Genomic DNA, 22,341 nt, shown 5'->3' with positions numbered 1-22,341 from the left:
GAAGAAGGGAAGAGCTGGGCACTCCTCAGACAGTTCCCCTGTGGAGGAGGCCAGAGTCTTCCCCCACAATTCCCCAAATGAGGTCTCTTTTTTAACAATAGCTCTGCAATCAACCCCTAAGGACTCAAAAGCCGATCTAAAGCTGCGTCCAAGGCCAACACCCAGAGTCCGACAGGGAAATGAAGCTCAACCCCTTTTGTCACTTTTTACCCATAAAGTGACTGAAGAGCTGCATTTACATGGAACTGGCTAACTGTTTTTAAAGAGTTCTTAACACTGAAACATCCTCAATAGTCTTTTAAAATGTTCTATCTGTTATTTTTAACTATACTCATGACCCTCACCTTCTCAACCATCAATGTTAGAAGTGTGAAGTCCAGAGTTAGAGCCCAGACTGTTTTATCCTTTCTTAACTCTTTTAAGTCAGATGTGTTTTTAATACAGGAATGTGGCCTGCCATTTTTAAATCACTACAGAGATTGGAAGGAGTTATGGCCACAACAATCAATATGGAGCGGATCAAACGAGAACAAAAATGATGGAGTGGCCATTTTAATCAAAAACCCTCTAGTCTTGGTGAAGGGCAGCACTGTGGTGAGAGATGGCCGGGCACTTTTAGCACACTTGACTTTTATGGGAAAGGATTTTAATGTCTTAAATATTTATGGTTTTAACGACAAAAATGACAGGTATGACCTTTTAGAAGACTTGCAGTTCCACATGCTAGGTAGGGCACCTTTAGTTGTAGGGGGAGATTTGAACTGTGTTTTAAGCAGGAATGATAGGAAAGGAGCAGGAGAAGATTTTAAAGTCGACAAAACATCCGTTTTGTTACAGGATATATGCAGGGATTTTAAACTTCTGGACTGTTTTAAAATCATGCATCCCAGAGAGGAGGGCTTCACCTGGTTCAGTGGTGACGGCACCAGAGCCTCTCGCATAGATTACATTTTATCACGTGATTGCCCACCAACCGATGCTAGATTGACACCCGTCTTCTTTTCCGATCACGCAATGCTTTCCTGCACCCTCTCACTCCCTTCAGGTGTGACAGCAGGAAGTGGTCTGTGGAAACTCAACTGCTCCCTTTTAGATGATAGGGAGATAGTTAGCCAGTATAGGGAGCAGTACCAAGAGTGGCAGACCCTTCAAGACTTTTACGATACACGTGCACACTGGTGGGAAATGGTGAAGGGAAGGACCCGGACTTTCTTTAGACAGGTAGGTAAGAGGAAGAAAGATAGGGACGACAGACGCATGTTGGGACTGCAGAAACGACTACAGCGGTATTTTAAATTAAACCAACAAGGGATGGATTTTAATGATGAAATAAAAGAAATTAAAAGAGAGATGTCAGTTTTAGCAGAATTTAAAAGCAAGGGTGTCATTTTAAGAAGCAAGGAGAGGGAAATAGAGGAGGGAGAGAAGTGCACAAGATACTTTTTTAAGAAAATTGTAAATAAAGGGGGGGGGGCATTTTAAGTCTTAAAAAAGAAAATGGATGCACAGCAGACACAACAGAAGAAATTAAATTAACAATTGAAAAGTTTTACAGTGAACTGTACGAAAAGAAGCAAGTTGAAAAAAACACCATGGAGGAAGTTTTAAAATTCATCGAAAAAAAAATAGACACCAGTGTGCTTTTAACCCAAGATTTTAACATCTTCGAGTTAAATAATTGTATAAAGAATTTTAAAAAAGGGAAGTCTCCAGGAGAAGATGGGCTTCCCTTGGAATTTTATTTGACTTTTTGGGACATTTTAGCACCTGACTTGCTCGCTGTTTTTATGGATTTTGAAGAACTTGACCGACTTCCTGACAGTTTTAGAGTAGGGATAGTGACTCTCCTTCACAAAGACAAAGACAAGACTGACCTGAAAAATTGGAGACCTATCACTCTTTTAAACATTGACTGTAAACTTTTTAGTAAACTTTTAGCATCACGCATGTCTTTGTTTTTAACAGGGCTGATTCACCCGGATCAAGCCTGTGCCGTCCCAGGGAGGAGGATCACCGACAGCCTCGTACTGATCCGAGACACCATCTGTTATGCGAGAGACAGAAACATCCGGCTTCTAGTCCTGAATTTAGATTTTGAGAAAGCCTTTGATCGGGTCTCGCACCAGTACCTTTTCCAGGTACTGCAAAAAATGGGGTTTCCAGGGAGGTTTATAGCATGGGTGGGATTGCTGTACCGGAACATCACCAGCAAATTCATTGTTAACGGGCATCTGACAAAAGCAGTCAATATAAACTGCGGTGTCCGTCAGGGTTGTCCGTTATCTGCCCTCCTGTATGTTATTTGTATAGAACCACTGGCACAGGTCTTGAGAAGGGACAAACAAATCAATGGGGTGGGAGTACCAGGGAGTGGGGGACTCACAACAAAATGTATTTTATATATGGACGACATCAACATTTTATGCACTGACCTTTTATCTGTCAACAGGACGCTGGACTTGACTGACTGGTTTGGACGGGCCTCTGGGTCAAAGCTGAACCGAAGCAAGACCCAAGCCCACTTTTATGGACCTTGGACAGCGACTGAGACGACAGGACTCCCCCTGACTGTGACCCAGACCGACCAAAAGATACTTGGAGTCAAATTTGACAGGGAGGGGGGAGGGAAAACAAATTGGCCAGACATGGTAGGGAAAGTTAGGCAAAAACTGGGGTACTGGAGACTTAGGGGACTGACTTTAGAAGGAAAGGTTTTAATCATCAAAGCAGTGATTTTACCCTTGCTTTTACTGATCAGTTCTGTTTTTATCCCACCCAGAAGAGTGCTTTTAGACTTGGAACGAGCCATGTTTTATTTCCTGTGGGGGTCCAAGTGGGAACGTCTGAGGCGAAGCGTGATGAAGAAGCCGAAAGAGAAAGGAGGAAAAGGAGTGCCGGACCTCCATTTGTTTTTAGGGAGCAGATACACGGCCATTCACATCAAAGCTGCTACAACCCCATCCAGAAACCCAAAGACTGCAGCAATGACACGGTTCTGGATGGGGTTCTACCTCAGGAGATTAAAGATTTTACCCACTGATCTTAGAGTACCCGTGTCTTTTAGCCTACCCCCAGCCTACGATTTTATTCAGACATTTTTAAGACATTTTAAGCTTGAGCACGAGGAGTTGCAGATTTTAACTAACCACCGCTCTCTGATTTCTGTTGTGCAGGAGAGGGAACCAGTGAGTCCAGTGCGCGGGCTCGCATTCGGCGAGCCCTCAACAGTTTGGCGCAACGTAAACCATTCTGCTCTCCCAAACAGACTCCGGGACCTGTCATGGATGGTGGCTCACGAGATCCTCCCAGTCAGGTCCGTGATGCACTCCCGGGGCATGTCGGCGCACTCAACATGCCCCCGACCAGGTTGTGGCGCGCCTGAGTCGGTGAGGCATCTGCTCTGGGAGTGCAGCGCTGCCGTGGACCAGTGGGCAATGGCCGGCTCCTTAAAATTCCCGTACTTGCCAGCAAGGGAGGTCCTTACAGCACAGCTGGTGCTGTATGGGGTGAGCCCACAGAAGCAACTACCAGCATCTGACTTTGTCAAACAGTGGCTCACCCTAGCCGCAATCAAAGACGCCATGTGGACCTCCAGAAACTTGCTAGCAAGGAAGCACAAGCAGATCCCCCCCGTGGCTGTGATCCAAATGGCAGTGGCGACGGTCCGGGCGGTCGAAGCTACACGCGGCATGCCAAGATCAGAGCCACAAAGAAGAATCGCCTCTGTGCCCATTCGGATGAAGGAGCCGGAGCCACACAATAAAAGGTCACGGCAGCAGCGGCCTGACTCTCCGGGTGAGGCAGGTGGGAAGGAGCAACAGGGTGGGGATCTCCTCTGAGCACCACCACAGGATCCCGAGAGACCCAATCTGTTTGGGGGAGCGGAATGAGTCACCCTTGGTAGGGACTCACTCCTCTCCTGCACAGCAATGGAAGAGAGCATTTTAACAACTGCACTCCATTTAAAAGACCTTTAATATGGACACTCAACACACATGGACATACACAAGATGAAACCTTTAATGTACACTTTAACTGATAACAATTTTATCTGTAATGTCTCCTAATTGAATTGCTTTTATTGGCCGAGATGTTTTTTACAGATTGCATTATTTATTGTTTGAATTGTTGTATTTTAAAAGTGTTACTTGTATGTATGTGAAGTTTTTTATGAAATGTGTTTGAAATGAGGTGTCAATAAATATTTTCAAAAAAAAAAAAATCTGTTCTTATCAGTTTAATATCTGATATGTCCTCTATAAGGGGACAACATATTAAACGGATTTTTAGCATCAGGAGCTGAAAAAGGGGCTTGCTCCATTCACTCCACGCATCGACCCGGTATTGCAGTGCCGCTGGGAACGGTGCACCCTTCTCCTACCTTGTGGAAAACCAAATATCCAGCTTCCTAGTCAGTGTGATTGCGGCAATGTTCATTCTGAGGCCTTTGGATACTTTTGCAGTATGTCCAGAAAAGTGGCAGTGTTGCTGTGCAGCAGTGACTGGTGTACGTTGTGAACCTGTGTGTTGAGCAATGCCAGTTGCATCCAACTCAAATGTACCTGGCAGGGGAGATACAATGATCAAGTATTTTATGACAATCATTTTTTTTTAAAGATAAAAACAAATACAGATTAATACCAACCACATTCTTGAAAAGAAGCATTATTTTGAAGAAAAAAAGATGTATGTAACAAATAACCAACTGAGTAGAGATTGTCAACTGTGAGTGTATTGTAGTAACACGCTTCAAGTGTCAACCCAAACTAGCCAAATTTTTCAGAATGTGTGACAACATCAAAGGACGATGACATCACATCAAAGGACGATGACATCACTGTAATACATAAAACGATATGTATGAATATTCGAAATGGTATATGGAAAACTAAATTTATTAAATTCTTATGTTGTTCACCCAGGGCGAGGCTCAGCCATTGCACTGCGGTTGTGCTGACTCCTGTGAATTCCCCAAATGTGGGAATCTCAACTGCATAATTCTGGTAGTGGGGGACTGCATTCGCGCTCTCCCTTGATCATTATGTCCAAGTTAAATGAAAGGAGTCATCGGCTGCGATGGACTTAAATGTGCTGCGCAGCATGCTAATATCCAGCTTCCCAGTCAGCGTGATTGTGGCAATGTTCATTTTGAGGCCTTTGGATTCTTTTGCAGTATGTCCAGAAAACTGGCTGTGTTGCTGTGCAGCAGTGTCTGGTGTACGCTGTGAAGCTGTGTGTTGAGCAATGCCAGTTGCCCGTGATCCCCATGACAGCAAGAAGTGGGTGTGGTATTTTGGATGGGACCAAATCATTTGTGTGTACTCCTCTCCGAGGTTGCTCTTTCTTTGTGGAAGAAATGTATTCTAAACCTTCTTCCGTTGCTAGCATGCTTTGGTTTAAGGTTTTGTGCGGTTGCTGGGCTGTGTTTGCTTTCTTAGAGGCAGAAACAGCTTGCCAAGGTGAGCTAGTGCTAAAGGCACTGAACTCTAGGATTTTGCGCTGTTGCAACTGTCAGCCAGAGTGCTGTGTCTGAGAATGACCACCCTGTCTCTGACTCATCCAACTCATACTTACCTGGCAGGGGAGATACAATGATCAAGTATGTTGTTCACCCAGGGCGAGGCTCAGCCATTGCACTCCGGTTGTGCTGACCCCTGTGAATTCCCCAAATGTGGGAATCTCAACTGCATAATTTCTGTTAGTGGGGGACTGCGTTCGCGCTCTCCCCTGATCATTATGTCCAAGTTAAATGAAAGGAGTCCTCGGCTGCGATGGACTTAAATGTGTTGCGCAGCATGCTAATATCCAGCTTCCTAGTCAGTGTGATTGCGGCAATGTTCATTCTGATACTTTTGCAGTATGTCCAGAAAAGTGGCAGTGTTGCTGTGCAGCAGTGACTGGTGTACGTTGTGAACCTGTGTGTTGAGCAATGCCAGTTGCATCCAACTCAAATGTACCTGGCAGGGGAGATACAATGATCAAGTATTTTATGACAATCATTTTTTTTTAAAGATAAAAACAAATACAGATTAATACCAACCACATTCTTGAAAAGAAGCATTATTTTGAAGAAAAAAAGATGTATGTAACAAATAACCAACTGAGTAGAGATTGTCAACTGTGAGTGTATTGTAGTAACACGCTTCAAGTGTCAACCCAAACTAGCCAAATTTTTCAGAATGTGTGACAACATCAAAGGACGATGACATCACATCAAAGGACGATGACATCACTGTAATACATAAAACGATATGTATGAATATTCGAAATGGTATATGGAAAACTAAATTTATTAAATTCTTATGTTGTTCACCCAGGGCGAGGCTCAGCCATTGCACTGCGGTTGTGCTGACTCCTGTGAATTCCCCAAATGTGGGAATCTCAACTGCATAATTTCTGGTAGTGGGGGACTGCATTCGCGCTCTCCCTTGATCATTATGTCCAAGTTAAATGAAAGGAGTCATCGGCTGCGATGGACTTAAATGTGCTGCGCAGCATGCTAATATCCAGCTTCCCAGTCAGCGTGATTGTGGCAATGTTCATTTTGAGGCCTTTGGATTCTTTTGCAGTATGTCCAGAAAACTGGCTGTGTTGCTGTGCAGCAGTGTCTGGTGTACGCTGTGAAGCTGTGTGTTGAGCAATGCCAGTTGCCCGTGATCCCCATGACAGCAAGAAGTGGGTGTGGTCTTTTGGATGGGACCAAATCATTTGTGTGTACTCCTCTCCGAGGTTGCTCTTTCTTTGTGGAAGAAATGTATTCTAAACCTTCTTCCATTGCTAGCATGCTTTGGTTTAAGGTTTTGTGCGGTTGCTGGGCTGTGTTTGCTTTCTTAGAGGCAGAAACAGCTTGCCAAGGTGAGCTAGTGCTAAAGGCACTGAACTCTAGGATTTTGCGCTGTTGCAACTGTCAGCCAGAGTGCTGTGTCTGAGAATGACCACCCTGTCTCTGACTCATCCAACTCATACTTACCTGGCAGGGGAGATACAATGATCAAGTATGTTGTTCACCCAGGGCGAGGCTCAGCCATTGCACTCCGGTTGTGCTGACCCCTGTGAATGGGGTTGAGCTGTACGGTAGTGCAATTGTCCCACAACGCAATTGGTCAAAAGTCTATAATCTAAAGCGACAAGCAGCAGAATTATATTAAAGTGACAAGCACCAGAATGATATTAAAGTGACAAGCACCAGAATGATGTTAAAGTGATAAACACCAGAATGATGTTAAAGTGATAAACACCAGAATGATGTTAAAGTGATAAACACCAGAATGTTGTTGTTGAGTAGTCAGCATGATAGATTTATAATATAATAGGCATATATTCATCAAATATATGAAATATGGAGCAGACTCAGTCTTCATTTAGAACCCTGATATAGTGAATCCAGAAGAAAGCCATTATCCCTTGCTGGTTTCTGTTATTATTTGATGTGTTTGTTTATCATGCAAGCACAAATGTAATTTTATATGTAAGACTTCTTTAATCATTTTTGTGATGTGTGGTGTCACCATTTTCAGATAACATTTTATGTGCTCTTCAGCAGAGCAGCACCAAAATACTGCTGCCAAGCCATTTTAGGGAAACTGGGTGTAACTTTATAGATGAAGCCTGACAGTTCCATAATTTTCCACAAATATGATGTTTGACTTAGGTTAACTTCAGAATTATAGCAAACAATTCAAGACAGCAGACGCATACTCTATAAAACATCACATCAGCTGCTATACCTGTCTCTTTATACCTATAGATCTTTATCATTTTCTTTGTATATGATTACAGGGGAGAGTGCGAACACAGGCCCCCATTACCGGAAGGAGGACTGGACAGGAGGAATCTACAATACGGCTCACCCCCAATCCCCCCAAAGGTTGAGGACTGTTGATATCATCTGTATTCATTCCATTACAGATTTAAATTGTCTATTAATTGTGATACCTATTGAAGCCATTGAATTATATATATATTATATATTTGTGTAAGCAAATGCTACATAATACATGTCATTCATTCACTTGTTACTGGACAGATTTTTTTTCCAATGAAATACGGCTTATTCTATCAAAAGTATACTTGTAAGAAAATGCTTTGTCTTCCCAAATGCCATTAATTTACATTTGTTACATAAGTCCCTTATGACTATTGGGAGGCTGATTAAAAGTAGTTTAATTTGGTTAAAATATTGTGAATTTCAATGGAAGATATCGAGCTCAACCTTATGGAGAGCGTATGGCTGGAAGACTGTTAGTAGATTTTTTATTACACCCGCTCAGAAGTCTCATCATTGAGGCTCTTCCAGCTGCTGGAGGAACTGTGGCTCCCAGGTAGCTAACCACTATCACCTGTTTTGGGCCTTTCCAAAAGTAAATTCTTTTTGGCGTAAGATTTACACGGAATTAGTTACTATATTTGGTACAAACATAGTTTTTAAGTGGGACGAACTACTGTTTGGTCTTCTACTTTCAATATCTACAAATATTAAAGCAAAATACTTATTTGGAATATTGAGTGTAGCTGCTAGAAAAGCAATCACTAAGAAATGGCTTAAACCAGATACCCCATCATTAGAGAACTGGTATGATGTTATTTATGACATATTTGTAATGGAAAGAATTACTTTCTCAATGAAGCTTCAAGAAAATAAATTTGAGGACATTTGGAAGGAGTGGAAAAAGTATATTCCCCCAAAATGCCCATCTTTTGTTTAATTTTTATTTTTTTCTAAATGTAATTTTTTATTGTTATTCATTTGATCTTATTTTACATGAAAAGCACCCCATGTTCTATTTGTGTGTTCTATAATTTCATTGTAATAAGTGGAAAAGTTGGTTTACCTCGTATTTGTATCTAATTAAGTATGTTTATGTAAATGAGTAAAACCAAATAAAGGAAAAACAAAATGTAAAATATTAAAATAAAAGTAGTTTAATATTTCTGAGGCTGATTAAAGCTACTTTAATGTTTCTATTGCTATATATGCAAAAGTATCTGATATCATTGTACTATAAGTGCAAACAAGTAATCTGTCACTCTGTGCCCCTATTTTTTGATGAAAACAAATGTACCCCTATTGTTGCATTCATTAATTGATATTCCACAACTCATTGTTACTGTAACACAGACCATTTTAATGAACAAAGTGCATGAAATGGGGAAAACACAAAAATAAAATGTATGCAATTTGGAACGAAGCCTTTGTCTCCTACTCTGTGTCCCAGGTGCATAAAAAAGTGCAAATAATAAATAATAATAATAATAATAATAATAAAACAGAATTATAGTGCAGAAACTATAGAGGAAAAACACAAAAGAGGGAGGCCCAAAACAACCATAAAAAAGTGCAAATAATTAATAATAATAATAATAATAATAATAAAACAGAACTATAGTGCAGAAACTATAGAGGAAAAACACAAAAGAGGGAGGCCCAAAACAACCTGGAGGCGAACCATCGAAGGAGAAATGAAGACGAGAGGATACAGCTGGAACAGCATTGAGAAGAAAGCAAACAACAGAGATGAGTGGAGATCCTTAGTCCTTGCCCTGTGTGCCACCAGGCACAACAAGGACTAAGTAAGTAAAGTATAGTGCAGAAAATAAAGTATCACTGAACATGACTAAGAATGAAATGCCATAACAATATGAACATAAATATATACATGAAAATGAAAACTATAGTAGTTTGTCCGATTAGACAAATTGCTGGCAACAACACAACAGTACAGTTTAAAAGACTATTTACAATACATATTTACAGATATATACAGCATATTTACAGGTTATCATAACTTGTCCACAACAGAGGTGAAGTGTTCGTAGCTGTCGTACACTCTGTTGTCCAGACCTTTCGATGTGGACATCAGTTTTACAGGGCAGAAAGTCTTTTTTTTGTACTTTTTATGTCCCTGTGTTGGTTGGCCACAGCATGCACAGACAGGGAAATTTTGCACCCGTGACATTTTCTCTGCTAGTCCTATGGGCTGCTCCTTCCCCTTACGCTTGTACTGCGCAGATCTCGACCAGGATGAAGGACGGCAGTCATGTGCAGCAGCAGCAGTTGATGTAGTAGGACCAGCAGGCATTATTGACGGAGCTGGACGAACTGATGTCGTCAGACCAGCAGGCATTATGGGCCGTGTGGATGGGCCAGCAATGCCTGCGGTTGCTGTGGATGCAGAGAGGGAGGGCACAGGTCTGGTAATGGTAGAGGTGGCAGGGGTTTTTCTGACCGGCGGTGGCAACAGCACAGGTGGCAGTGGTGGTTGAGGCCGGGAGAGTGGCACGATCATGTCCGTCCTTCCCTTTAGCACCTTTGTCCCTGCCGTGCTGGGTGTGGGCACATACTCCATCAGAGGGTAGTCTGGTGGAGCGAGGATGGCTGGCTGGTGTGGTGCTGGAGGGAGGTCTGCAGATGAGATGGAGGTGAGCTTTGTGATGAGGCCGGTGGGCTGTTTTGTGGCACGCAGGTTGAGGAGGCGCTCTTGACAACGGATGAAGTCCCGCACTGTCTTGATGTTGATTTTTGGCAGAGGAATGCCTGCTTTGCACAGGACTTGATCCTCCACCAAAATCCGATGCTGGATTCTCTCGTAGGCCTTCAATATGGTAGCCTTTTCAGGACTGATGCGAGACCCTTGAGGTGAGCGCAACCACAACAGTTTCACCAGCGTGTACATCAGCCTGTTGTGCTGAGCACTGATGTCCTGTTGTGCTGGTGCGTAGCGCTTGGCCATCTTTACCCTCTGTATCACAGCAGCATCAACAAGATCATCCCTCTTTGTGCGGCAGTAGAGGGTGTTGCCCCAGTGTGTTCTGTAGAGCTGATTGAACTGCTGCGGCTGCTTGTCATGCTCCTCCACTGCATTCCAGACTTCCAGGACCTTGTTCCTCTGCTCAGTGGAAAGGGACAGCTTGTCCTCTGTCAGGCCAATGTCCACCAACACAGAGCAGAACTTTTCCAACTTCTGAAAGCCAGGAAGAGGGTTTGGACTGCAGGCATCCTCCTGTTAAAAATTGGCATACAAATGTAAGTTGTAAGTAAATGTGTACATTATCCAACAAGTGAATTGCAATTTATTCTAGCAGACACGCAGTTACTCACAAAGGCCGGAGGTTGAACAGTGGAGGTTTCTTCGCTGGTGAGTGTAATGTGGGGCACGATGGCATCCAGCACGTTGTCATGTGCCTCCACATCGCTCTGGTACGCCTCGTCTGCCTCGGGATCTGGATCGGGCTGCCCAGGCTGAACCACCTCCTCATCTGGATCAGGTCCATCGTTGACCAAGTCCCGAAGAGAGAAGGTTCCAGATTGACCCGTGCTCTGGCTGAACAGGTACTCCAACCCGAGCAGCTCGTTGGAAGGGACATCAGCAGGGGCCCGGAAATTCTCCTCCACTGCCTCTCCGAACAGCCGCCGACAACGGGTGTTGAGGCGGTCAATCAGCGGGGCAGAGTAGGTCCTGTGGTGCCGTCCTTTGCCACCAAACACGGCATCTGAGCTCCTGTCGGAGTTCCACCGTGCAATGCCACTTATCAGGTAAACCTGATAGGGCCGTGCTGCACAGTGGGGACCTGAGTAGAGCAGAGTAAAAGGTAAGTATTTCAATTTAGGTTTGTTGAACATCACAATAAAAGATATTAGAATAATGACAGGGTCACATATTTCATTTTTTACATGTATACAGACTAGAATTGTGTACCCGGAATCATGTGCGGCAGAGATTTGTGGAATCCTTCCAGGCTGTTGCTTCCACGCAGACCTTTGTAGTAGGGCACGTCCACATTGTTGATGGTTGTGGTACGCGCCACCCGATACATATTCATGTCTGGTGGATCCTGGATGCACTCCAGGTGTCTCTGCTGGCCTGCCCACATCTCATCAATGGCCTCTGTAAATACACATACATATATGCATACAGTGTGTTATGTTCACTTTGTATGCTACACTAACAGTATCGATGTTGTAATAATGTTTTCACTGTCTTTTTTACCAGGTGATTTGAACAAGCTCACTCCACTCTCGTCCAGCCCGGCGGGACCTTTCAGCTCCTCGATGGCCTGCTGGATGAGCCGGAAGGTTTCCTGAGCCCCAAGTGTGACCCTCCGCACATGGTGTTTGAGCTGCTCCCTGGAAATGTAGAGGCGGATAACGTCTTTGTCTGAGACCGACTTCATCGTTGCCGGATCCTTGGCTCTGACTGCCTTGATGAGCAGCTCCAGGTCTGTGCGGTTGTAGGCCAGCACTGCCCCAGCTAGAGCAGACTTGAACACAGCGTACTTGCAGTGAGACTCTGTGCGTATGGCTGCGTCAAACCGGTGGATCCAGTGGAAGATGTCCAGACGCACAACCATCCCATTGTCCACCCAAGGCCGGAACAAAGTCTCCACTGATGTTGGGCCCTGTGCACGGCAACATCCCCTGTCCACATACAAGATCTTGGGGACAGATTGATTGGCCAGCCGGAACCTTTCCATGACTCCACGGCACATCGGTTCCAGCTTCTGAGTGGACTCCTCACAGGTCAGCACAAATGAAACTATTTGTGAGTGCTCGTTCCCGATGCTGGTGAACCACTCAGCTGAGCCATGACCCTCCCCAGACAGCTTCTTCACCACCTAAAAAAATATGTCAGGTTTGTATAATGTGATAACATCTCTTAAGATTGTATTGATGTGTTTTTTGTTTTTTTTTTCATTTTACAACAGTATGAACATATGTTTTGCATCATACAGTATGGTGAGCATCATGTTCTGATTTACATACTTTCTTGGTGGAATCCATTTTCAGCACAGTGCCAAAGGTGGAGAGGATCTGGTTCCGGTAATCCTGCACATTGTTGGCTTCTGACAGCAGGAAGGCGTGGCGCAGGAGCCGTGCAGAGGGAAGCTCTCTTTGAGGAGGTGGAGCCTGGAATGTGTGACTGAATGCAGAGACGATCCCGCCGGGCTCCGCTACGGTCATGAGGAGTGTGGTGTACAGGTCCTTACGGTGAAGGTACTCCTCAACGTGATTCTCCTGTATCTGACGCCACACCTTGACCATTGTGTTCCCTTCGGTCCGGTCCCTCAGAAGGCGCACAACATTCTTATCCACGCCACGCCTTTAAGTAGAGTCACAATCAATATGTTGCAATTTGTGATTACTTTCAAGTTTGTTAAATGCACACATTATGTTCAGTATACTCACTTGCTGGTGAGGATGGCAGGGAACATAGCTTGATGAGCCTCGCTAAGTTGCGATAAAATAGCGGGATCCCACGCCATCCACCGGCCCACCGTTCCACCTTCTCCGCTCCTGGCTGCCTTTATACATGGCCCACAGCCCAGGACCTCTGTGAGCATTGAGTACCAGCTGGACATATCACAGATGTGACGTACCTAAAGTACATTTTGGGGGAAAAAATCAAATCAAATAAAGGCAAATAGCAGCATAAATAAATATTCAACTGTAATGTAATAACACAGGGGAAGTGAGTTATACCCGGGTGTGGTAGCCAGACTTGTAGAGGTGCACATTCCGTCCTCTACCAGCACAGTCATCACCTCGAGGACACTTCAGGGAGTACCTCCACACTCCAACGGGGCGCCACACAAAGACGCGGCTCCGAAAAAAGAGCTGTGGAGTTGGCAGAGCACCTCCAACATAGCCAGGAGGTTCTGGTGGGTAAAACCACATGCGGTCAGATTTCAACACCCGTCGCCTCTTCAACAGACCAGTGATGTCCTTGTAGAGTTGAACGGGGGTGAACAGCCCTCTTTCTGGGTCCTCTTTGAGCCAGGAAATGTCAGCAGGTGGGATGCCATTGGGGTTTTCCCACAGACGTACCCAACCCTCTATCTCCACCTGCAACACACATAACGCATACAAAACATTTGGTTATTATTGTGTACAAAGTATTGTTAAAACACAAACCAATTTCAAAAACATGTAAAAACAAATTGTTCTCATTTACATTGTTTTCATATAATGTGAATATCACTTACAGAGGAGTCTCTCAGAGGTGATTCCATATCATGACCCTTGGTGGTGGACGGGGTCTCTGTGGGCCTGACAGTTGCCTCGGACTGCTTGGGCTGCTGGACAGCGGCCTCAGGCCGCTTCGGCCGGACGGCGGCGTCGGGCAGCTTGGACTGCTGGACAGCGGCCTCAGGCAGCTTGGGCTGCTGGACAGCGGCCTCGGGCAGCTTGGGCTGCTGGACAGCGGCCTCGGGCAGCTTGGGCTGCTGGACAGCGGCCTTGGGCAGCTTGGACTGCTGGACAGCGGCCTCAGGCAGCTTGGGCTGCTGGACAGCGGCCTCGGGCAGCTTGGACTGCTGGACAGCGGCCTCGGGCAGCTTGGACTGCTGGACAGCGGCCTCGGGCAGCTTGGGCTGCTGGACAGCGGCCTCGGGCAGCTTGGGCTGCTGGACAGCGGCCTCGGGCAGCTTGGACTGCTGGACAGCGGCCTTGGGCAGCTTGGACTGCTGGACAGCGGCCTCGGGCAGCTTCGGTCGGACGGCGGCCTCGGGCAGCTTGGACTGCTGGACAGCGGCCTCAGGCTGCTTCGGCCGCTGGACAGCGGCCTCGGGCAGCTTCGGCTGCAGGACAGCGGCTTCGGGCTGCTTCCACCGGACACCGGATGGTGACTCTTGGGATTTGAGCATATCTGAGAATTTACCAAACAAAGTAGTTTTGTATTATGATTTTTTTTTCGGAACAGTTTGATGTATATTAACTCTGTATCTCACTTACCTTCAACTGCCTGGCTTGCGGCTACCAGTTCAGCGTCATCGCCTGGCCATGATGAGGGGTCGAACTGGGAGGTGCTTGCCTGCTGGGAGGTGCTTGCCTGCTGGGAGGTGCTTGCCTGCAGTTGCTGGACAACAAATGTAATGTAACTATCTAGATTTTATGACGTACCAGTCTTTAATTACCAAAAGCAAACAAACACATTTAGCCAAACTGCTTTAAATATCAGTAATTTGAACAATTTTCATTTACTACGTTATTCTGCTCTTCCTGTTTCGTAACAAATAATCAAATCAAAACTTACTTGCTCCTTCTCCTTTATATATTTCTTGAAGCGCTTCATCTGCACACTCAAGATGTGGGTGACCGGTGTGTTCTGCCACCTCCTCACAGAGCTGTAGGCCTTCTTCATCACCTCCCTCTGCTCAGCACTGAATTGCTCAGGCCTGTCCTTCTGAGTGTGGTACTGGCTGTAGAGTTCCCACATCTCCTGAAAGGTGTGATGCTCAAATCCTCTCTGGCCGTAGATACACCTGTCGATGTTGGCCTCGAGGAAAGCGGAGACTTGTGGGAAGCTCTCTGCATATTCAGTGAGGTGGTCTTTCACCCACTGGTTCCCCAACTGTCCCTTTCTTTGTGGGTTTGTCACCTCTTCTCTGTGCTTGTCAAGCATGCTGAAATCATATTATACATCAACTTAGTATCGTCATCATTAATATCACAGCAATTATGCTAATGAGCAAGCAGATGCTTACTACTTCATGTAGCCCACATCATTTGCCACAAGCCAGTAAAATGGGGCATTCAGATACTGGCCGAACGGCAACACCAGCTTTCCGAGGCACTGCTGACGCGATGGCGCGGGGATGCCCTCTGCTCGAAGGAGCCTCTCTGCGTGTGCCAAAGCGGTGGTCTGGTTGAGCAGTTCCTGTGGAGGGTTGGGGAACACCAGCTTCTTCTCCCGATAGCACCGGGCCTCTTTGGTCGCGATCACCACAGCCTGTTGGCGATCCTTGGGGGCATCTGGGTTGTTGATCCGGATGACTGGGGTCGCCATCCCTAGTTAGCTAATTGAAAAACATAAAGAGCAATGCTACAACAACAACAGCAGCAGCAACAACAATATGATTGTTATTGTATTATAATGATATATTAATCACTAATATAAAAATTAATGTTAATATATATAACAGGTATTGATACCCTTTTAGCACACAGCAAGGAAGAGGAGGAAGTGTCAGAGCATAATGACAACTGCTAAACCCTAATTACAGCTTCTTCTCATAACTCATAACTCCTGGGCCTACAATACTGACTCCCATGCATCTGTCATTTTATCCACTTTTTAACTTCTCTTACCTTTGGCAAAGTTTTGGCTCATAGATTTGTCTTACCGATAAAACTGGAGTCAAAAAACACAATGAGAGAAACCATTGTAGTTGTTATATTCTCCTATGTTGAATACCATGGTATTTTGACAACAGGCAAAAATGATTACAGTCTCCCTCACCTCTGAAACACTGGATAGGAGTTAATTACCTATTCATTAATGAGTGATGAATTGTTTTTGGATGCCAAATAGATTTGGAGGTCAAGATTTGAAATGGTTGGTAACATATAATGTTAGGTCAAGGCAAACGTTATTATTAGATGTATTAGATATATTAGATAGATGTATTAGATTATGGTCCACACACTGTAATAGTTAGTAGCACATCAACAAGTGATATTTCAAGCTAATGCTCTTTTATACACTACAGTATTCACATATTATTATTAGATGTATTAAATATATAAGATAGATGTATTAGATATATTAGATAGATGTATTAGATTATGGTCCACACACTGTAATAGTTAGTAGCACATCAACAAGTGACATTTCAAGCTAATGCTCTTTTATACACTACAGTATCCACATAGTGGGTATAAGGAATAAAAACTAACGTTATAATTCAAAAGAGGTTTTACTGAGAGATGCTAATCTTCACCTAATGTTATTTACCTGACCCGGTCCATAGGTCTACTGTTGTACGTTGGGACTTGAAAAGCAGGTAAGGTTTAACAAGAGAAATGCGTTATAACGTTATAACAAAAGAAATATATCATTTAAATGAGAGTTTACTGAGAGAGAGACGCTAACCATTGACTTACCTGTAAACAACATTTAGCTAGTTGACGCTAACGCTAACAAAACGTCCAGCTTCCGGCAAACGATTAAAAAGTCGACAAGAAAGAGACAGGCTTGATTTAACTTTGTAAACTAATTAATAATTTCTAACCAGAATCACAATAACGGTCACGTTGACTTAGTGACCTGTCAATAGACCTGTTAGCTCACTATAACAACACGTCCCTCCAGCTAACTGTGCTGTAGAAAAAGAAAAGCGTGTCTGATTGGTAGTCTACAACCCTCAACCTGTAGACAACCAATCAGAGTCTAGGGTTTGAGGGTTGAGCCCACAGTTAGCTAGCCAACAGGAGGGCTCAACCGGTCTGTCTACAGTGGAATGCGTCGATCTGATTGGGAGTCTACAGTCTACGGTCTACAGTCACCGTAGACAGTCACCGTAGACATTTGCACTTCTGTAGACTCGACCTCTGCGAATTCCCCAAATGTGGGAATCTCAACTGCATAATTTCTGTTAGTGGGGGACTGCGTTCGCGCTCTCCCCTGATCATTATGTCCAAGTTAAATGAAAGGAGTCCTCGGCTGCGATGGACTTAAATGTGTTGCGCAGCATGCTAATATCCAGCTTCCTAGTCAGTGTGATTGCGGCAATGTTCATTCTGATACTTTTGCAGTATGTCCAGAAAAGTGGCAGTGTTGCTGTGCAGCAGTGACTGATGTACGTTGTGAACCTGTGTGTTGAGCAATGCCAGTTGCATCCAACTCAAATGTACCTGGCAGGGGAGATACAATGATCAAGTATTTTATGACAATCATTTTTTTTTAAAGATAAAAACAAATACAGATTAATACCAACCACATTCTTGAAAAGAAGCATTATTTTGAAGAAAAAAAGATGTATGTAACAAATAACCAACTGAGTAGAGATTGTCAACTGTGAGTGTATTGTAGTAACACGCTTCAAGTGTCAACCCAAACTAGCCAAATTTTTCAGAATGTGTGACAACATCAAAGGACGATGACATCACATCAAAGGACGATGACATCACTGTAATACATAAACGATATGTATGAATATTCGAAATGGTATATGGAAAACTAAATTTATTAAATTCTTATGTTGTTCACCCAGGGCGAGGCTCAGCCATTGCACTGCGGTTGTGCTGACTCCTGTGAATTCCCCAAATGTGGGAATCTCAACTGCATAATTAGTGGGGGACTGCATTCGCGCTCTCCCTTGATCATTATGTCCAAGTTAAATGAAAGGAGTCATCGGCTGCGATGGACTTAAATGTGCTGCGCAGCATGCTAATATCCAGCTTCCCAGTCAGCGTGATTGTGGCAATGTTCATTTTGAGGCCTTTGGATTCTTTTGCAGTATGTCCAAAAAAACTGGCTGTGTTGCTGTGCAGCAGTGTCTGGTGTACGCTGTGAAGCTGTGTGTTGAGCAATGCCAGTTGCCCGTGATCCCCATGACAGCAAGAAGTGGGTGTGGTCTTTTGGATGGGACCAAATCATTTGTGTGTACTCCTCTCCGTGGTTGCTCTTTCTTTGTGGAAGAAATGTATTCTAAACCTTCTTCCATTGCTAGCATGCTTTGGTTTAAGGTTTTGTGCGGTTGCTGGGCTGTGTTTGCTTTCTTAGATGCTTGCCAAGGTGAGCTAGTGCTAAAGGCACTGAACTCTAGGATTTTGCGCTGTTGCAACTGTCAGCCAGAGTGCTGTGTCTGAGAATGACCACCCTGTCTCTGACTCATCCAACTCATACTTACCTGGCAGGGGAGATTCAATGATCAAGTATGTTGTTCACCCAATGTGAGGCTCAGCCATTGCACTCCGGTTGTGCTGACCCCTGTGAATTCCCCAAATGTGGGAATCTCAACTGCATAATTTCTGTTAGTGGGGGACTGCGTTCGCGCTCTCCCCTGATCATTATGTCCAAGTTAAATGAAAGGAGTCCTCGGCTGCGATGGACTTAAATGTGTTGCGCAGCATGCTAATATCCAGCTTCCTAGTCAGTGTGATTGCGGCAATGTTCATTCTGATACTTTTGCAGTATGTCCAGAAAAGTGGCAGTGTTGCTGTGCAGCAGTGACTGGTGTACGTTGTGAACCTGTGTGTTGAGCAATGCCAGTTGCATCCAACTCAAATGTACCTGGCAGGGGAGATACAATGATCAAGTATTTTATGACAATCATTTTTTTTTAAAGATAAAAACAAATACAGATTAATACCAACCACATTCTTGAAAAGAAGCATTATTTTGAAGAAAAAAAGATGTATGTAACAAATAACCAACTGAGTAGAGATTGTCAACTGTGAGTGTATTGTAGTAACACGCTTCAAGTGTCAACCCAAACTAGCCAAATTTTTCAGAATGTGTGACAACATCAAAGGACGATGACATCACATCAAAGGACGATGACATCACTGTAATACATAAAACGATATGTATGAATATTCAAAATGGTATATGGAAAACTAAATTTATTAAATTCTTATGTTGTTCACCCAGGGCGAGGCTCAGCCATTGCACTCCGGTTGTGCTGACCCCTGTGAATTCCCCAAATGTGGGAATCTCAACTGCATAATTTCTGGTAGTGGGGGACTGCGTTCGCGCTCTCCCCTGATCATTATGTCCAAGTTAAATGAAAGGAGTCCTCGGCTGCGATGGACTTAAATGTGTTGCGCAGCATGCTAATATCCAGCTTCCTAGTCAGTGTGATTGTGGCAATGTTCATTCTGATACTTTTGCAGTATGTCCAGAAAAGTGGCAGTGTTGCTGTGCAGCAGTGACTGGTGTACGTTGTGAACCTGTGTGTTGAGCAATGCCAGTTGCATCCAACTCAAATGTACCTGGCAGGGGAGATACAATGATCAAGTATTTTATGACAATCATTTTTTTTTAAAGATAAAAACAAATACAGATTAATACCAACCACATTCTTGAAAAGAAGCATTATTTTGAAGAAAAAAAGATGTATGTAACAAATAACCAACTGAGTAGAGATTGTCAACTGTGAGTGTATTGTAGTAACACGCTTCAAGTGTCAACCCAAACTAGCCAAATTTTTCAGAATGTGTGACAACATCAAAGGACGATGACATCACATCAAAGGACGATGACATCACTGTAATACATAAAACGATATGTATGAATATTCGAAATGGTATATGGAAAACTAAATTTATTAAATTCTTATGTTGTTCACCCAGGGCGAGGCTCAGCCATTGCACTGCGGTTGTGCTGACTCCTGTGAATTCCCCAAATGTGGGAATCTCAACTGCATAATTAGTGGGGGACTGCATTCGCGCTCTCCCCTGATCATTATGTCCAAGTTAAATGAAAGGAGTCATCGGCTGCGATGGACTTAAATGTGCTGCGCAGCATGCTAATATCCAGCTTCCCAGTCAGCGTGATTGTGGCAATGTTCATTTTGAGGCCTTTGGATTCTTTTGCAGTATGTCCAGAAAACTGGCTGTGTTGCTGTGCAGCAGTGTCTGGTGTACGCTGTGAAGCTGTGTGTTGAGCAATGCCAGTTGCCCGTGATCCCCATGACAGCAAGAAGTGGGTGTGGTCTTTTGGATGGGACCAAATCATTTGTGTGTACTCCTCTCCGAGGTTGCTCTTTCTTTGTGGAAGAAATGTATTCTAAACCTTCTTCCATTGCTAGCATGCTTTGGTTTAAGGTTTTGTGCGGTTGCTGGGCTGTGTTTGCTTTCTTAGATGCTTGCCAAGGTGAGCTAGTGCTAAAGGCACTGAACTCTAGGATTTTGCGCTGTTGGAACTGTCAGCCAGAGTGCTGTGTCTGAGAATGACCACCCTGTCTCTGACGCATCCAACTCATACTTACCTGGCAGGGGAGATACAATGATCAAGTATGTTGTTCACCCAGGGCGAGGCTCAGCCATTGCACTCCGGTTGTGCTGACCCCTGTGAATTCCCCAAATGTGGGAATCTCAACTGCATAATTTCTGTTAGTGGGGGACTGCGTTCGCGCTCTCCCCTGATCATTATGTCCAAGTTAAATGAAAGGAGTCCTCGGCTGCGATGGACTTAAATGTGTTGCGCAGCATGCTAATATCCAGCTTCCTAGTCAGTGTGATTGCGGCAATGTTCATTCTGATACTTTTGCAGTATGTCCAGAAAAGTGGCAGTGTTGCTGTGCAGCAGTGACTGGTGTACGTTGTGAACCTGTGTGTTGAGCAATGCCAGTTGCATCCAACTCAAATGTACCTGGCAGGGGAGATACAATGATCAAGTATTTTATGACAATCATTTTTTTTTAAAGATAAAAACAAATACAGATTAATACCAACCACATTCTTGAAAAGAAGCATTATTTTGAAGAAAAAAAGATGTATGTAACAAATAACCAACTGAGTAGAGATTGTCAACTGTGAGTGTATTGTAGTAACACGCTTCAAGTGTCAACCCAAACTAGCCAAATTTTTCAGAATGTGTGACAACATCAAAGGACGATGACATCACATCAAAGGACGATGACATCACTGTAATACATAAAACGATATGTATGAATATTCGAAATGGTATATGGAAAACTAAATTTATTAAATTCTTATGTTGTTCACCCAGGGCGAGGCTCAGCCATTGCACTGCGGTTGTGCTGACTCCTGTGAATTCCCCAAATGTGGGAATCTCAACTGCATAATTTCTGGTAGTGGGGGACTGCATTCGCGCTCTCCCTTGATCATTATGTCCAAGTTAAATGAAAGGAGTCATCGGCTGCGATGGACTTAAATGTGCTGCGCAGCATGCTAATATCCAGCTTCCCAGTCAGCGTGATTGTGGCAATGTTCATTTTGAGGCCTTTGGATTCTTTTGCAGTATGTCCAGAAAACTGGCTGTGTTGCTGTGCAGCAGTGTCTGGTGTACGCTGTGAAGCTGTGTGTTGAGCAATGCCAGTTGCCCGTGATCCCCATGACAGCAAGAAGTGGGTGTGGTCTTTTGGATGGGACCAAATCATTTGTGTGTACTCCTCTCCGAGGTTGCTCTTTCTTTGTGGAAGAAATGTATTCTAAACCTTCTTCCATTGCTAGCATGCTTTGGTTTAAGGTTTTGTGCGGTTGCTGGGCTGTGTTTGCTTTCTTAGATGCTTGCCAAGGTGAGCTAGTGCTAAAGGCACTGAACTCTAGGATTTTGCGCTGTTGGCAACTGTCAGCCAGAGTGCTGTGTCTGAGAATGACCACCCTGTCTCTGACGCATCCAACTCATACTTACCTGGCAGGGGAGATACAATGATCAAGTATGTTGTTCACCCAGGGCGAGGCTCAGCCATTGCACTCCGGTTGTGCTGACCCCTGTGAATTCCCCAAATGTGGGAATCTCAACTGCATAATTTCTGTTAGTGGGGGACTGCGTTCGCGCTCTCCCCTGATCATTATGTCCAAGTTAAATGAAAGGAGTCCTCGGCTGCGATGGACTTAAATGTGTTGCGCAGCATGCTAATATCCAGCTTCCTAGT

At 44.3% G+C, this 22,341-nt stretch overlaps 1 protein-coding gene, 5 non-coding genes and 8 pseudogenes across 6 annotated transcripts; 13 read left to right on the top strand and 1 right to left on the bottom strand.

The window, feature by feature from the left end:
• Positions 1-4,197: 4,197 nt before the first annotated feature.
• LOC119498970 lies at positions 4,198-4,375 on the top strand (annotated as a pseudogene).
• A 526-nt stretch (positions 4,376-4,901) lies between these two features.
• LOC119498688 lies at positions 4,902-5,035 on the top strand (annotated as a pseudogene).
• A 531-nt stretch (positions 5,036-5,566) lies between these two features.
• LOC119499172 lies at positions 5,567-5,730 on the top strand. The gene has a single exon (XR_005209328.1). It is a non-coding gene; the product is annotated as a U1 spliceosomal RNA (small nuclear RNA).
• A 566-nt stretch (positions 5,731-6,296) lies between these two features.
• On the top strand, positions 6,297-6,431 carry LOC119498627 (annotated as a pseudogene).
• A 531-nt stretch (positions 6,432-6,962) lies between these two features.
• LOC119498718 lies at positions 6,963-7,088 on the top strand (annotated as a pseudogene).
• Positions 7,089-9,417: 2,329 nt separating this feature from the next.
• On the bottom strand, positions 9,418-14,640 carry LOC119483242. Its single transcript, XM_037761340.1, has 8 exons — positions 13,981-14,640; positions 13,478-13,840; positions 13,184-13,374; positions 12,761-13,097; positions 11,988-12,612; positions 11,697-11,885; positions 11,099-11,568; positions 9,418-11,000 (listed from the first exon to the last, which is right to left on the bottom strand). Exons 1-8 carry the CDS (start codon positions 14,638-14,640, stop codon positions 9,780-9,782), a joined length of 4,056 nt encoding a protein of 1,351 aa, XP_037617268.1. The 3' UTR covers positions 9,418-9,779.
• Positions 14,641-17,241: 2,601 nt separating this feature from the next.
• LOC119498851 lies at positions 17,242-17,402 on the top strand. The gene has a single exon (XR_005209195.1). It is a non-coding gene; the product is annotated as a U1 spliceosomal RNA (small nuclear RNA).
• A 565-nt stretch (positions 17,403-17,967) lies between these two features.
• LOC119498822 lies at positions 17,968-18,096 on the top strand (annotated as a pseudogene).
• Positions 18,097-18,619: 523 nt separating this feature from the next.
• Positions 18,620-18,783, top strand: LOC119499269. The gene has a single exon (XR_005209361.1). It is a non-coding gene; the product is annotated as a U1 spliceosomal RNA (small nuclear RNA).
• A 566-nt stretch (positions 18,784-19,349) lies between these two features.
• LOC119499309 lies at positions 19,350-19,484 on the top strand (annotated as a pseudogene).
• A 566-nt stretch (positions 19,485-20,050) lies between these two features.
• On the top strand, positions 20,051-20,179 carry LOC119498756 (annotated as a pseudogene).
• Positions 20,180-20,701: 522 nt separating this feature from the next.
• LOC119499167 lies at positions 20,702-20,865 on the top strand. The gene has a single exon (XR_005209327.1). It is a non-coding gene; the product is annotated as a U1 spliceosomal RNA (small nuclear RNA).
• Positions 20,866-21,431: 566 nt separating this feature from the next.
• Positions 21,432-21,566, top strand: LOC119498619 (annotated as a pseudogene).
• Positions 21,567-22,089: 523 nt separating this feature from the next.
• Positions 22,090-22,253, top strand: LOC119499161. Its single transcript, XR_005209326.1, has one exon. It is a non-coding gene; the product is annotated as a U1 spliceosomal RNA (small nuclear RNA).
• The last annotated feature ends 88 nt before the right edge of the window (positions 22,254-22,341 follow it).

The sequence above is a fragment of the Sebastes umbrosus genome, chromosome 1, assembly GCF_015220745.1.
Source record: "Sebastes umbrosus isolate fSebUmb1 chromosome 1, fSebUmb1.pri, whole genome shotgun sequence".
NCBI classification, from domain to species: domain Eukaryota; kingdom Metazoa; phylum Chordata; class Actinopteri; order Perciformes; family Sebastidae; genus Sebastes; species Sebastes umbrosus.
Note: the sequence above shows the minus strand (reverse complement) of the source record. Positions and strands in the feature narration are given on the sequence as shown.

What these genes read in the sequence shown, in the direction of transcription:
- LOC119483242 (XM_037761340.1), bottom strand. Translation starts at nt 14,640, where the DNA reads ATGCTCAAATCCCAAGAGTCACCATCCGGTGTCCGGTGGAAGCAGCCC. An exon ending in AGTCTGGCTACCACACCCGG is followed by an intron (nt 13,375 to 13,477) that starts GTATAACTCACT and finishes AATGTACTTTAG; the next exon opens with GTACGTCACATCTGTGATAT. An exon ending in AAATGGATTCCACCAAGAAA is followed by an intron (nt 12,613 to 12,760) that starts GTATGTAAATCA and finishes ATATTTTTTTAG; the next exon opens with GTGGTGAAGAAGCTGTCTGG.